Genomic DNA, 15,943 nt, shown 5'->3' with positions numbered 1-15,943 from the left:
TATCCCGAGTATTTTGTACCAACGATCAATTTCACTTAATGACATATTCGAATGTGCTTATATTTATTGGCGAAACTTCGCATACGGTTCTCGACAGTCGCTTACCACCAACCATTCGCCCCTTCACGGCACTCAACTTTAACGTACCGCTAGCTCATTTTCAGTGCGCGGTTCTTTATCGTTACAGTGATTCGGGTCATCATCGAAATTCATAATAAAAGTCTTCGCTTCTTATCACTTTTAGGCTATTTTAAAAAATTCGAATTTCTCAGTGCAAAATCGTTTTGAGCATTACCGTTAACGGCTTTTTTTCGTGAATACTCGATCAAAATATACTTTTAATCATGAGCATTGACGAATACGTCTTTTTTAACAGAAACATTTTGAAAATCGTTGGACTTTATCCAATCAATTTACTCCGCTATTTTGCTTGTTTGTTGTTGATTTTTCTAATCGTCGTGCCCCAAATGTTTCAACTCTATTTGAAAAGAAACGATCTTTCCGTGATTTTGGAAACCAGGTAAGATTGTGTCTTTCGAATTTGTTTATTTTTCAAAAACTGCCACTTTCCCACTCGCTTGAGCTCCATTGAGTCGCGAGTCGTTTACAAAGCTTTTGTCTTTCGCTCAAAGACAGAAAAGTTGCCAAATTTTTCTCCTTCACCGAAGAAATCACTGAAAAAAAAAAAAAATAAAAACGTCGACACGTCTTTCCAGCTACGTTGATTTTTTGATCATTACTGCTCGTAGAAAATGGTGATGAAATCAGTGTGATGATTGATTTATCAATTTTGCAGCTCAGTGTCGGTGACGCTGTTGCTCGCGATATTAAAGTCATTCGTATGGCTCAGCAACAACGAGACAACAAAATTAATCACGTTTTTATTGACTGATTATTGGCAGATTGCCAGATCCATCGACACGAACGACTGTATGCTCGAGCACGCGAAGTACGATCGAAATTCGTCATACGATAAATCATCAAATGAGTTTCGAATATTGTGAGAAAACATTAAATTCATTAATGTAAATTGAAGCAAAACGAACAAATTTGATTTTAGATCGGGGAGAAATGTGACTCGAGGTTACTCGTTTCTAATAGTGAACGCATTGTTCATATTTTTTTCATTTCGACCGTTGGGCTTCGTGATCCAAAAAATCCGAGGCAATTACGGAGAAAGTCTCGACGACGCAGAAACAAGTTTCCCATTTCCAGCAGCCTATCCAACATTTTTTTACAAGTCACCATTTTACGAGGTAAATTTTTAAGTATTCTACAGTATTTTGTATTTTGGAATGAAACAGATGTGGCTGCTCTTGTGTTGAACAAAACTTTGGCAAATTGAAAATTACACGTGAGAAAGTCTTTACCGTTTTTAGATGACTTACGTGTCCCAAATGTTGGCCACAAGTTTCTGCGGTCTTCTGATCCTTGCGATGGACACACTCGTCGCAACAGCGCTGTTTCACACGTGCGGACACTTCGAAATTCTTCACCGTAATTTATTAGCTCTAGACAATTACATCGATCAGGTGAAACATTCCATCATTCACAGAAATATTTTGAATTTTTTCAAAGATTCAGTTCTAGAGGTTTTGAGGAAAGATTCGCGTCTAAGTATTCATGCAACTTTGGTGTAGAGTCCAATGGACAGATTTCGAAACATTTCCTTCAAATCGATTCGGTAATCTGAAAGTCTGTGGTCCCAAGTTTTGCGTCTATATTTAATCGAAAATTAACTTTTTTCTAGTGTAATAAAAGTCGAAATTCAGCCTTTGAAAAAGTGGGGAAGAGGAGTTTTAAAGTTGAAGTTGTGGTCACTAATTTCGACCATACAGCTATTACGCTCGAACGAAACTTTATCAAGTACAATGATAATCATAACTCGGCCGAGGGGGAAAATGAGATCGCAATCATAACTCGGCTGAGGAGAAAAAATAAGAGTCGCGAAGTTAGCGTATTATTGAAATATTTATGTTGCCTGTTTCCATTTTCAAAAATTGAAAATTTTTAATGCGTTCAACCTCCACGTGGTAAACTCCGGGTAACGCTAATAGTCTGAGATCTACTTTTATTGCACTACTGACAAAAAACAATCATGCAATCACTCATCTTGAAAGCCGAATTTCAGAGGATTTGACAATAAAAATATGATGATTTAAAACGTTCCAAGCTTCGGTTTATCCCCTTGAAAATCAAGTTTAAACAAACCTGCCTGACACTTTTGAAATTGCTCGTTTTCTAGAATATTTTCGCCGAATTCCAAAAGGAAATCTACCAAAAAATACTCCCCGTTTATAAAAAACCTCTGTTTCACCCCCTTAAATGCCGAATTTCGATTTTCTTTTTATTCTTGAAAAAAGTCTTATCTTGGGCCAAATATAAAGACTGCATGGCCAAAACCCGAGGCCACAGATATCCCCAATCGTATCGGCAAGTATTTTGCTTTTCGAAATGTCTTCGAAGTAGAAAAATATTGTTGCAACACGAAACGGTTTGAAGGAAGTGAATTAGTTTCGTCCAATGTGGTATTCGAGGACCGCAAAATCTCTGGGGACACGGAAACCTAAATATCGAAAAACGATAATTAAGTTCTATACTGAAATCACAATATTGTATAATAAAATATGAGAAATAATGGTCGATCGCCTAGTCCAAATATCGAACAGTATTTCATTATCCATCAGCCGGAATACGTGGAAAAAAATGAAACTGATGAAATAACAAAATGTTCCGGGGAACTGTCCTGGACCGTTGAAAAACGACTCAATAGGATCGTGTCTCATCACCAGGTGATCATAAGGTGACAACGATACGAATTTATTGAATTATGAAAAAAAATTTTTGCTTATGTGTTGGAAGACAGAAATGATTGAAAAATCGATGGTCACAACAGGTTTTCCGATTCCGTTGAAAAAGCTTTCAATCTTATACTTTTTCTGCAAGTATTCGCCAGCAGTTTGTTAATATGTCTGGTTGGATTCCAGCTTTCAACGGTTCGTAGATTTTTTTACTGTGCTATTCGACTCTACTACATGTTTTATGCTGTTAACAAAAGATTGATTAATTTTTTGTTCTCTCAAGTTTCAAAATACCATTCACGGTTGCTTTGAACTTGCTATTAATTATTAAATTTGCATTCAAAGACGACAGCGAATGCGTACAAACTCGCCGAGTATTTCTCGTACCTCCTGATGGCGATGTTTCAAATGCTGCTGTTTTGTTGGCCCGGTGACAAAATTATATATCACGTAATTTCGATGATTTTTATTGTAACGTTTGCTCAAACTGTGCATATTTTTTTGGAGAAACGAGTTTGTAAAAATTGGGATTTTCCCCTTGAACAGAGTTCGACGATTGGAAACGCTGCTTTTTCCGTGAAGTGGTACGACTCTTCGAGCTACATAAAAATGGGCATTTTCTTCATAATCCTTCGGAGCCAGAAGCCGAATTGTTTGACAGCAGGAAAGTTCTACAAAATGTGCATGACGAGCTTCGCCACGGTAATGTTTTTCTTCCCTCACGTCGAAATATCGACTTGAGAAAGTACAAACCGACGATGTTGGAACAAAATCAATTGTTTTTCAGATACTAAACACTTCCCTTTCGTATTTTATGCTACTGCGCAGTATCAACGTTAATTAACTCATGGAATAGAGTAATGCCAATGAAAAAAGAGAGTAAATAGAATGTTTTAAAAATCAACGATTTTTTGACAATTATTACAATTTATGATTGATCTGTTTCAAGTGTTTTTACTCAATATAAAATAACGAGGATACCGGCTTTTATTTACACATTCAGCAGTACCGAACAAACTCGTATTTTCAAAAGACAACGAAAAGAACAATATATCGATAAAAATAAACTGAACAAATTAATTATGATGGACGAACATAGAAAAAACGAGACAACGAAAATGAAACTGCGTACATCAGAGATACGCGCCCCAGCCGAAATACATTTGACACAAATTGTCAACGTTCGTTGCGTCGAGAATAAGATGATTCGTTTGTCCTTCAACGCTCAAATTCACTTCCTTGGGACCCGATTTTCTTCCCTGAGGTCTCATCAAGCCCTTCAGTCTTTGTTCAATATTTTTTACGTGCTCAACCGCCTGAAAACGTCGAAAATTGGGTAAAAAATTTGCAATTATAAGCTTGTTAGCACGGGAATAAAAACAATGATGTTGCACGAGATTTCTCACTTTTTCGTTAGTTTTTTCACCCGCTTCGCCAGGCTGATGACGATTCCACGAGACCAGGGGATCGTAGACGAAAGGAGTCAATACGCTTATCAGAATACTGGCTTGTTCCCTGAGCACGCGCATTGTAGTTTGACAAGAACGCCTGAAAGGACCTTCGTATTTCAAAGGCCCCATTGCGTCTAGCATGTTTTGGGTCAAACGAAAAGGCACTCGTTCCGGCCAGTCGAATAGCTCGCCCTACGAAACGAAATCCAAACATCATCAATTCACAGTTTTTCGATTATCAAATCGATCACACTTTAACTTATTTTCTTGAATAAAGTGCAGTAAAGTTACCCTATTAAAGAGACAGTTGAAGTCCACGTGAACGCAATCACCGCATTTTGTGTCAAATAAAATATTTTCACCGTGACGATCGCCCAGGCCAAGAATGTATCCAACCATCGACATTACCGCCGTAGTTCTAATGTAAGCGGTTCGAGCCTCGTACCTATGTAAATCGAATAACGACAGTAAAGTAGGATACTCAATTGTGACGGGATTAAAAATAAGCCATTATCCTTCAAAATTCTTCTTCAGTTGTGAAACGTAAAAAATGTAAATGAAAAAGAAAACTCACCATCCATAAGGATCTGGGAACGTAAGACGAAACCAATCCCCAAGCACAGGTGGATGTTTTGGCAATAATTTGTTCAGGAACATGTCTCGTTTCTTTTCAATCGGGTCCCGTAGCGTGCAAATCATTGATTTCAATTCTCGTTGAGATACAAAAATTCCTCGTTCTTTGTACAAATTTACTATAACCGGACGGAAACCCACCAAATTCGGTACCCATTCGATCAAACCGCATTCTTCGTTCAAAGGAACAACGCTCTGTCGAGAATTCATAATAATCATTCAATTTTTTCGTTTTAGATATTCGTTTAGATAACAAGAACATATTTTTCAGTTCAATTTCATTCCTGTATAAAAAAACTTTCCATATGAATCAATTAACTACAAAAAAACTTTAAAATGAAATTTCCTGGTTTTTAATTTCGTAATAACACGAAAGTGAAATCCCATTGTTTTTTATTATACAACGATCTGACAGGAACGATGGCCCCAAAATTACTTTGTAAAAACCAGATTTAAATATCCTACGTAAGTTCTGATGTACAGCCTGCGTTGCCGAGATTCAGGATCCTTCTGCAGATATTTGTTAACGATGCCGTTAAACTCCATCAACCTAAAGTCCCGTCTAAGATCGTCTCTGGGTTTGCACATGAAGAGATAAGCAGCGCCATCTGAACCCTGAAGAGCGATACGACGCGGTCTTTGCAACGACGTCATAACCAATACGTCATCATCGATGCCTGTTATGTGGACCCAATCGCTGTAAGAAAAATAATATGAAAAAAAAAAATCAAACACAGTAGAATATCGTTGTATCAATGAAAATTTCGTTTATCTTACACTGGAAACGGTTTGTGCGACGAAATGGAATCCCCTTTAGATGGCAAATGAAGTTGGCGAAATTTGGATGTCGGCATCATTACCGGACCGAAATCTGGAGTTGTCAACAATCGTTGCAATCCGGATGACAGTACTTTTACACTTGTATTGAGAAGGCCATCCGGTATTGCTTTGTTCGATAGCTCGATAAGTTTTTCCCACAGTCTATTAAAATCTTTGATCAATTTTCTCATTTGTGACGTCTCCAGTCGTGGGTTGTTGAAGATTTCTAGACATCGTTTTTGCCGAGCTGGATAAGATGACTAGAGTAACAATCCAATAAAATGTATTACAATCGAATAGTAGAAAAGTGACGGAATCGAATTAAAAAACCGATAAGGAAAACAACGATACGTTCGAACAGGAAATCTAAAAAATTGGACAACACGTTGATTTTATTCAACGAATAGTACTCACTTTGAAAACGGATGCCATCATCCAGAGGCAATGTTGTGGATAAGCAAGTATCAGTTTAACCAGTATCGTGCACAAAGTATTTTGAACTTCTTTAGAAGGATGACAAATTCTCGATACTAGTTGACTGAACGCAGTTAGCCACATGAAAATTGGCAATCTGTCGAGATAAACGTCTAAGAAAAAAACGACAAAATGATACACAGGAAGGACGGTTATAAGAAGTTGTACAAATCGGTATAGTACTTACCTACAACTTTTGTCATTTTAATCATCGTTTCGATTAAAATTTTGGCCGCTAATCTGTTGTTTTGTACCCGTGACGCAAAATCCAGCCATACTGTCAACATTCGTGGCATCGATTGATGTATATATTTACAGCCGTGTAGTAATGACTTCCCATAATAATTAAGCATTTGAAATTGTAAATCTCTGTTGATCAATTACATTTCGTAAGCGTCACGTGGTAGACAAATATTCTCCTTAAACTTACGCTATCATTGGTTTATTGTGTATTAATTATTTCTGCTTACTTCCCAGCCATGTCTCTCTCATCCTCGTTCATCCGGTTGACAATCGATTCGAAATATTGTGCACAAGCGAGAAAACTTTTTTCCCATGCGCACCAAACCAATATTGCTTCTTTGTAATTTAGGATGTTGACGCTCGTGTCAACGTTGAGAGTTTCATCGTTGTATTTTGCGAACAGAAGTTTTGCCTGTTGATAATTTGACGAAATTTTCAATTTTTCAACCAAGTTTTTTTATAGTACCCTTATTTTAATTTTTTTCTCGAGATTTTCCTATCGAACGACAATTATTATACCTTCGCACACTGCCTTCTTTCTTCTTCACAAACATCCAGTGGCATTTCTTTGTAATCACTCGCAGGCCGGAAACAATTTGAGAAACAACGTTTGAGAGTCGTAAATGCGTCCTCTTGACAATTTTTCTGCCAGTACAACTGTGCCTGCTCGATGTATAGCTGCTGCTGAGGACACGAGTCACTTGCAGAGAGAATGTATATGTAAGCCTGTTGATAAAGTCCGGCTCTGAAAAAGTAAAAAATAATCATTAGATTGAAGTCAAAAAAGGAGAATATTTTCACGCTACTGATCTACTAATGAGTTCGCCTTGAAACGAAAAATATTGAATTACTTTCTGGCGATTTTCGCGCTCTTGAGCCAAATCATGCCAATTTCTTCCGTGAGTTCTTGAGTTTTTTCATCATTTTTCGAGCCATGAATTTCGTTGTGGAGTTGTACAGCAAGTTTCAGAGTTGCTCTTCGCATCCCAAGAACAAATTCAACGCCCCGCGAGGCTCGTACGAGTTGTCCACGCGAATCCCATTCGTCGAAGATTGCGGGCAACGTGTCAAGATCCTTCAACATGTACGAGGCTGCTTTTTCGAACTCGTTGAGTATGTGGAGTTTCATTATGTAAGAATAACTCTGTTGATAAGCACCGGGATGTGATGCAGCTCCAAGTAGAGAGACGAGGCGTTTTTTCATCGGTTGGAGATCAGGCATTCGACCATTTTTCAAATCATCCAGTAAAACTCGTTTTATGTTCGACTTTTGCGGCATATTTTCATCAAGATTCGCAAAATTTGCGAGACGCCAGAAAGGTTCGTGTTCTACCATTACTGGCTCCAATTCTGGCCTTTAAAAGATGAAAAAAAAATTCGTTTATTCATTTTCACCCTAAAAAATGGTGGGAAAAAAAGTGACTCTCTTGAGCAACTGTGAATAACGACGAACCTGCTGTTCAGTACTCCCTTGGCGATGTTCATGGCCGTGAACGGTTGATCAAGTCCGAGATAACATTGAATCATTCCCTGAACGTATTTGGGTGTAAGAACTCTTTGCGCCAGCCTCTCGTAACAAGTAGCAGCGTCCTGCAATTGACCACTAACTTCATGGGCGAGCACCATTTGTTGAAGAGTCGGCGACTGATCCTGAGTCGCCAAAATGCCTGAAACACCGTCGGGCTCTTCCAGTTGCGTGTAAATCTTTGCGAGAAGACCGCCTTCGGTCGAGTCTGAAAGTCCCTTGTTCGTCGAGCGCATATGACGCTCCAGGTACATCAGAGCACGATGGTATTCGTGGGATTGATAACAGCCTTGAGCTAGCACAAGACTATCCAATTTTTCAAAAAATTCACTGACTCGATTGTAATTTGTACCAGCTACGAGTCGCTTTTCTCTTAACCAACGTTGCAAATGATCGAGCGTCGAAAAAATCACCTGGAAACGAAAATACATATCGAATATAGTTAAATTAGGCATATTCAGTTTTTGATATATATATTATCAAGGAAATAAGTCTTAAAAGTACCTGTGAGCAACGAACTCGGCGTGCTTCATCGGAGACTCGCGTTTGACTTGGTTTTTCATCGTTTTCGAGTCGAAGTGGTCGATGTTTCAGTAACTCTTGATCCAATCTCGAAGATTCACCTTCTTTTATCACGGCCAATATCTCGTTTGTCAAACGTTCCCTCTCATTTTCAGTGTCATTTGCAACAATGTACACTGTTAAAAGTATAAACAATTTTGTACAAACCGTCAACAAAGATCAATAAGAATCTCGAAGGCATTTTTCTTCAGTACTTACGAACGATGTGAGGAATGCAAAATATCATAGTACGAGTGTCGTGTTTGAATGCTGGATGACATGCGTTAAGCATCGCACGAAGATTGGCATCTTTTATACATCTCGACATGGAGCACACCCAATTGTACGCCCATTTTTGAAACGTCGAACCCGCTTCGGATCTGAATAGTTGTAAATAATCTTTCGATATTTATGACACGATAGTATCAAGTAAGTCTATTGTATCATAAAACAAACAAATCATAAAATATACCCATAAATCGGATGTGGAAATTCGGTCTGATCAATGCTCGCAGTGTTTTTATAATGAGACGTTAAAAATGGCAATATTATTTGTTGAGTCATGGACGGCAAGTTGTCCCAGATACTGGAATTTTTGCCTGTTGGCGAAATTTCATAAGCTTTCAAAATTTCCTGCAATATAACGAAATGGTGATATTTTCTCCGCACTTCTTAGAAAAGTCTTCGGATGAGTGAAAAATTGACAAAATACAAACCTGAATTGCGAGTGAAAAACAGTCCATGCTTCTAGTACTTTTTTGCATTTGAAACGCACGAACCAATTCGACCAGGGTGGCCGATGCAAAATCTTCGTTCATGTCTGCGATGAATTTACTGTCATCTGCAAAATCAGTTAATGAAAACATTTCATTATGCCTGGGATGGTTTTCACTTTCAGAAATCAATTACTCGATGATCATATTCATTCAAGAAAATCGTAATGATCTTTGCTCGAAAAACTGTTACCAAACCTCTAGCAACAATTCTACGGGGCAGAAGACTCGGTTCTACAGCTCCAAGTTCCCCGAGACACTCGCCACTTCCCAAACGTATATCTTCATCTTTATCCTGACAACCAGCCAGAAGAGCATCGAGCAGTTTGACGACAAGAGGATGAACGTCGGTATCAGCGAGAATCATTTCGTTCAATTCGCTCCGGTGCTCGCCGAGAAATTTTTTTAAATGACTCAGAGCTTTCTTCCTGACTTCGTCGCTTTCGTGGATTATGCGTCTCAGCCAAAGATTCAAATTCGCCTCAAAGCCTTCCGGCAACGATTTTTCAATTTGAGATTTCACAATTAACGCTATTTTTTGCGAAACTTTGATGTCTTCGATGAAAAATAATTCGGAGATGTGCACCGACATCGTGTCGAAGTTTTGTACAAAAATGTACTCGAGCATGGACTCGGCCTCTCTAGGACAACTCTCGAGAAGTGGAATCATCGAAATGCAAATCGTCGGTAAGAGTGGACCGAGATCCTTTGGATTTATACTAAAAATCATTGTGCACTGTTAGGATTACTTTCTTTTGGACCGAACATTTATTTAAAAAAAAAAAAAAAGATTTTTTAAAAACATTACTTGTGAAGAAACGAATTCCAAGCATAGCACGATAGTTCTCGAAATCCGGGTCTCTGGAAGCTGAGGGAGACTCTGAGAGTAGCAAGAATTTTATATCTCAACGGTGTTAAATATCGAGCCCCCATAAAGCGCATTAATGCACCGAGGCTGGCGAGTGCTGATTTTTGGGTGTGTTCGTCGGATCGTGCGCTCAAATTCGAATCAAGAGTCACAAGTACTCCGTGCAGATATGGCATCAAATAATTCGTTACATTTTCTTTCGTGGTGAAGTGAACTCGAGGCTTTCCATCGTAAGCCGATAAAATCTCCAAGCAACGCACGACCGTTTCCATTTTTTCGTGAAAATGTAACAGCAACTCTCGAAATATTCCCTGTCGATAGAAAATTATAGAGTTTCTCGTCATCTCCAAATAACTCTCGTCTAATTTAGCTTTGTCATACGAAAACAACTTGAAGACAAAAAAATATTTCCGCCTTACCATGAAAGAGCCGGACATCAAATCGGAAAGTTTGATCTTCGTGATCGTGGATATGAGTTTGAGACACTTCGTCCCAAATTCCGGCGCCTCGTTGAGAAACACATAAGCACAAATATGCTAGAACAAAGATAAGTGTGAATTGGAGTGCGGGCGAAGGTCGAACTCCCCATGTAAATAATATCCAAATGAATCTTGTAGTTTCAGCTTACGTGGAAGTATTCCGTGAACATCTCTTTTTCGTCCATGTTGGTGAGATCGGACATATCGTGAAAAAGGGGTGTCGCCGCAGGAGTTTTGACGACCAAGGACGTTAAGAAACAAATTGCAATATGACCATGGTTCCTCATCAATTGTCGAGAACCTTGATAACCGATGCACTTAGCAGCACGATGAACTGTCGTTGCTATGTTATAGCCTTTGGCGATAAAATTACTCACCGCCATGCGCATCATCAGCTTAAAAATGCATCAACAATATCCTTTCAAAATTGTAGAATTTCAGACGGAAATTTATTGATTGATAAGAGCGAGTGCATACCTCCAAAAAATCCTTTTTATATCTAACGTACATTTCCTTCGGAGTAACCTTGTGGAAACTCGCAACTTCGCGATATGCGACACTGGCTAAGGCAACTGCTGTGTTCGTTGAATTTGGATGCAATATTGTGATTAAAAATATATTCAAAACCTTCCTCTCGGTCAAGTGTAGAGGCACGCTGAAAAACAATCCAGGAAATCGATTAGATTCAATAGAACCACTGGATGGAAGGAGAAGCAACCACTCTCTCAGTCAAGGATACAATATTATATTTTCTGTATAATCTGAAAACTTATGTACGAATACCTGCCAAATTCAGTCGCGGTTGTGATGAGAGTGCAATGTAAACTGTCGTCTGGAATTTCGAGCGCATTTTCAAGAGTTTCAGCCATAAAATTGCAGATCGAATTGACGTATTCGACAAGTTCATCAGGCACACCTTGCGTTGATCTCAATTTCTTTGATTTTGTTTTCTCCAAAATAGCGATTTTATTTTTCAATATCGTGCCAATGGATTTCGCTAAATTTTCACGAATTTCTTGATTCTGATCGCGCACAAGCGGCAACCAAGTGTTGATCATTTTTTTCGAGCTAAATTCATCGACGTGGCTTGAAAACCGTTGCAGATTTTCCGACATGTTTCTCCTTGCGACTACGTTCTTCGATTTCAGAATATTGAAAAAGGGCATGAACATCATTCCAATTTCCCGCTTATTGTCTCTCGATAAGGATGGAGAATCAGGCGATATTTTTGTCGAGGAATCGCACTGTTCGCAAGCAATACGCCACTCGCGAGAATCCCAATTTTCTCTAGAAAAAAATACAACTTTTTACTACTCTGTTTTCAGTTTAGTGACCGAACTTTTTTGGTATCAAAGAATCCTCATGGATATCGGAACCTAGTCTGTTTTTAATTGAACAGTACGCCGAAGATACGAGCAAAACCTTGATACCCGTTTGCGACAACTGCGACGAAAGTTTTTCCGCATAAAGTGGAAAATCACCTGACGAATTTGGCTCTTCCCGACGCAAAACAAATCAACGGGCCCAACGTTGCAGCGACCGCTTCCTGGAGTGGTTGTCGTTGTGTCGCGAGCGCTGGACTCAGAATATGTGTCATTATATCCGAAATACTGATCTTTGGATCCTTCAGTAGAAACACCGCATTTCTAATGGAAAAAATTACATGTCAATGGGCAATAAAATTTTGATAAATTTTCCAAAAAATAAAAACGCCTCAAGATTATTATTACTCACAGTACAGCGGCCATAGAGAGCTCGATTTCTGTGCTGGAAATACACGCACTGAGTATTTTGACCCTGTCAGGTCCTTTGCCATGCTCGGTGATGGCTCTTATAGCTCTGGCTTTCGTGCCAACGTCGAGTGACTTCGCGGTAGCCACGAGCCTCCGTTGACCCTCGAGAGGTTCTTCGGACCATGGTGAACAGAGAATATTTTGTATTTCTGTTTGATTCATTTCTTTGTCCGCCATTAAATCGATGAAACACTGATAAATAGATCTTATAGCCCGACAATTTATTTTTTCGAGCGCCGAACGTAATTTTTGGACGATATCGTTACATTCGTCGTAGAGAATCGCCTGAGTTTTCCCATTATCGCAGAGCCACCCACTCAACGAACAGCAAATTCCGATAATCCTCACAACCCTGTCGTAATCTTCAGCATCCAAATTTTCTCCAAGTTTCCTTAACAAAATCTTCCATAGAAGACTCACTTCTGACAGTCGAACGACTTCGTTGCAAAAAACCTTACTTCGGAAATCGAAAATCACAAAATGTACAATGACTTTGGAAAATTCCTGAAATCGAGATGAAAAAGAAATTTAATTATTCGATCTAACTTTCGCTCGTAAACACGATTTCGTTTCAACAGAACTTAACAATCACTTGTAAATTGTGTTTTTTTATTACCGGACAATTTTCGAAGTATCGAAGATATTTAGTCATTACAGCTGGACTGTAAGCTCTCGGATGATTCGTCAAGTATCGTTTAATTTTCTGGCATGCTTCCACCTCCAAAATTTTCGAATCTGGAATCCAAAAAATCGAATAATGGAAAAATATTAATAAGCCGTCAAAGAAAGTGGTCAGATTGACTACACTCATTTTTAGCGTGTGCATTCATTAACATTCATGATATTTTCCTTACCAATGATGTTTTCGGCGATGAGATCAATAATAGCAAAACACAAATCGGTCACTTCGTAATTGTCACTCGTATTTTTTAGAAGATCAACCATTATCTCCGGAATCTTCTTCATTTGCTCGACACTCAACATTCCTAAACTTTCCCAGTGTGAAATACTTTTTACGATTTCAATCATATAAGCAATCAGAGTTTTTGACTCCTGTATCCGATGCAATGAAGGAAAATGAAGATTATTCATTAAAATAAATTAAGTACTTTTTTATATTCTACATACGTTTGCATACCGTATTTTCTTCCGTACTGCACTTAACCAATTCCAAGGCGATTTCTAGGGCAACGAATTTCACTTCAGGCACTGATCTTTCAAGAATTCGAAGAATTCTGTTCCAAAGCTTGTCTTCATCCCAGCAGTTCACTCCGGTTTTCAATATAATCTGTAAGAAAATTTGTTTTATTACATATTATTTCTCTCAAAAAACATTCTTTTCGACAATTGGAATTTTTCTATCCTATCATTAAAAACAGTATATGAACTTTTCCAGATGAATTCATAATTTTTCTGACTCACTTTCAAAACAGAAATTTGTGTTGAGGAATTCTTCGATGCTTCAACAGTTACAGGAAAACTTGGAAGATCCAAATTATCAATCACATTCTGTTCAGCTACGAATTTTTTGAAAATAAGCGTTGGTTTGTCTTCCAAAAATTCGGCCCAATCAAGGAGCTCTGAAATGAAAGTAATTAACAATGGGGATAAAATCACGCTTTTAGATCCCATAATTATTGCAATTAATAATTAGAGAAAAAAAATGTTAAAAAAAGATAAACTCTATTTTGAGTATATACCGTCAAGAATATTCATATATTCATTCGATATTGATTCGAACGTCACAAGATTAAGTCTCCCAAGAATTCGAAGCATTCGAGCTTGGACTTCAATACTACTGGCCAAAACCTGAGTGCTCATAGGAGCTCCAACAACATGGAATAAAACTCCAAAAAGCCATGTTGTATATGCTACAAAAATAAAGCATTTTTTTAATCACTTATCAAAAAAACTTATAAAATCATATGAAATTTTTTTCAATGTAATGAGTTCCATAGAAAGAAAAATAATTCTACAAATAACATTGAGTACCAGTGCCGAAAAAGCAAATACGAATTACCAGCATGTTGCTTTTGAAGCAATTTGTACTTGTTTCCAGCTCCAAACGTTGGTATAAGAACATTGACCAGATTGGATGAAGATCGAATAATTGAATCAAGAAGCGAACAGAGAGTTCTTTCTGTAGCTGGATTTTCGAGATCGGAAAAAATTCCGATGAGTGGATCGTTGATTGCTCGCCATAGTGTTTCTGCTATAGAAATACTAAATGGACCAAGAATAAAATTATTTATACAGTCAAATACCTTTCAAATATCTAAGCCATCCATGTAAATGTAGAATCTAGGGTAGCCAGGGCAGAGCTTGAGCTGAAGTTAAAGTACTTGATTTACTGAAAATTTTGAACTCCCTGATGGATTGAAAATTTGTTGAATGAAAAAATCAGGACCATTTTATTGAGACATGTTTGAAAATAATGAACTTTATAATGTACAAAAAGAACTGCTTAATTTTTTGAAAAATTAGGACCAATTCCCATAGAATGAACATTTAAATTTTGAAATAGTGTCAAAAACTTTCATAATTTTTCCTACCCTATAGACAACTATGATAATGGATGAAAATTTCTCTACTTTAAGATACATTTACATAAAAAATATCATTTATCAAATTGAAAAAGAGAAAATAAAAAATTTAACGTTAAAATACATGAGTTAGTGAGAATGCAAACCTGTTGCGGACTTGCGTCGGCTCCGGCACTTCCTCGTACTGCATGGTTCAATGTTTTTCAAAATTACGTGGTCATTGAAAATAATACACACTTAACGATGTTTCCAACAATGAAACCGATTTTATATTGATTTAGGAGTGTCAAAGGTTTCAAACGTGATCATGCTGTTATGACATTTGAATGTGAGGTTATGCCCGATCTCACTTACTGAATCCAAAGTTTAAAACAACAGGATTCGCAAATTGACTTTACAAAAATTAAAGTTGATTTGCAAACATACGCTATTGAATTAGACCTATTATAGTTTGCGATATAGAAAAACGGACTACATTTTAGTTTGTTTTTGGAGGTTATATTGGTCCAGCGGTAGAACAGAGAACCCGCGCTTTCCATTTAAATTTATAGATTTATCAACCAGTGGCGTAGAGCGTAGACTCTACCACTCTACAGTTTTTCATGACGCCATTGAATGCACAGTAGTGGACGCACTGTTGGCCGGCTCCCCAATGATTTCGGCTTAAAAATTTTTTAATAATTATCATGATTGTTGTGAATTGTTGGAAAGTGATTATTTAAACAATCGAAAGCTTACTAATCTTTGAAGTTTTGGCTCTGCAGCGCATTATATTAAAAAGCTTGGGTTGATTATCGATCGTCGACAAAAAAGAAATTCATAAGAAAAAAGTTACTATTAAAAACGATTCAATGCGCCAAATTAAAGTGAACGAGAATAACGCTATCATTAAACTTTTTATTCCATTCGAACATTGAGCGCGTTTCCTTACATCTTAAATTTCCAACTGCAAATAGAAAATACAAAAAAAGAAGAAGGAA

General features: G+C 37.7%; 2 protein-coding genes across 3 annotated transcripts; one reads left to right on the top strand and one right to left on the bottom strand.

Annotated features, from left to right (window-relative positions):
- Positions 1-340: 340 nt before the first annotated feature.
- On the top strand, positions 341-3,692 carry LOC122413368 (odorant receptor 13a-like). Its single transcript, XM_043423667.1, has 9 exons — positions 341-520; positions 797-949; positions 1,061-1,256; positions 1,380-1,532; positions 2,688-2,803; positions 2,897-2,996; positions 3,147-3,251; positions 3,348-3,503; positions 3,589-3,692. Exons 1-9 carry the CDS (start codon positions 345-347, stop codon positions 3,643-3,645), a joined length of 1,212 nt encoding a protein of 403 aa, XP_043279602.1. The 5' UTR covers positions 341-344; the 3' UTR covers positions 3,646-3,692.
- mei-41 (meiotic 41) lies at positions 2,800-15,592 on the bottom strand. Of its 2 annotated transcripts, XM_043423662.1 has the most exons (32): positions 15,110-15,592; positions 14,441-14,643; positions 14,121-14,291; positions 13,843-14,000; positions 13,559-13,708; positions 13,275-13,473; positions 13,037-13,155; positions 12,362-12,924; positions 12,109-12,273; positions 11,411-11,914; positions 11,105-11,282; positions 10,777-11,022; positions 10,568-10,684; positions 10,089-10,459; positions 9,479-9,999; positions 9,224-9,348; positions 8,980-9,140; positions 8,727-8,887; positions 8,451-8,644; positions 7,875-8,359; positions 7,273-7,776; positions 6,941-7,166; positions 6,649-6,833; positions 6,366-6,547; positions 6,119-6,291; positions 5,663-5,964; positions 5,351-5,582; positions 5,027-5,080; positions 4,827-4,918; positions 4,544-4,697; positions 4,208-4,444; positions 2,800-4,117 (listed from the first exon to the last, which is right to left on the bottom strand). In XM_043423662.1, the coding sequence occupies exons 1-32, from the start codon at positions 15,151-15,153 to the stop codon at positions 3,935-3,937; spliced, it is 7,359 nt and encodes a 2,452-aa protein (XP_043279597.1). In that variant the 5' UTR covers positions 15,154-15,592; the 3' UTR covers positions 2,800-3,934. The 2 variants fall into 2 exon arrangements, with proteins under 2 accessions (XP_043279597.1, XP_043279596.1); XM_043423661.1 differs by having other exon boundaries at positions 4,827-5,080; positions 15,110-15,590.
- Between the last annotated feature and the right edge of the window lie 351 nt (positions 15,593-15,943).

The sequence above is a fragment of the Venturia canescens genome, chromosome 7, assembly GCF_019457755.1.
Source record: "Venturia canescens isolate UGA chromosome 7, ASM1945775v1, whole genome shotgun sequence".
Classification (NCBI taxonomy): Eukaryota; Metazoa; Arthropoda; class Insecta; order Hymenoptera; family Ichneumonidae; genus Venturia; species Venturia canescens.
This window is presented reverse-complemented; position numbering and strand designations above follow the sequence as displayed.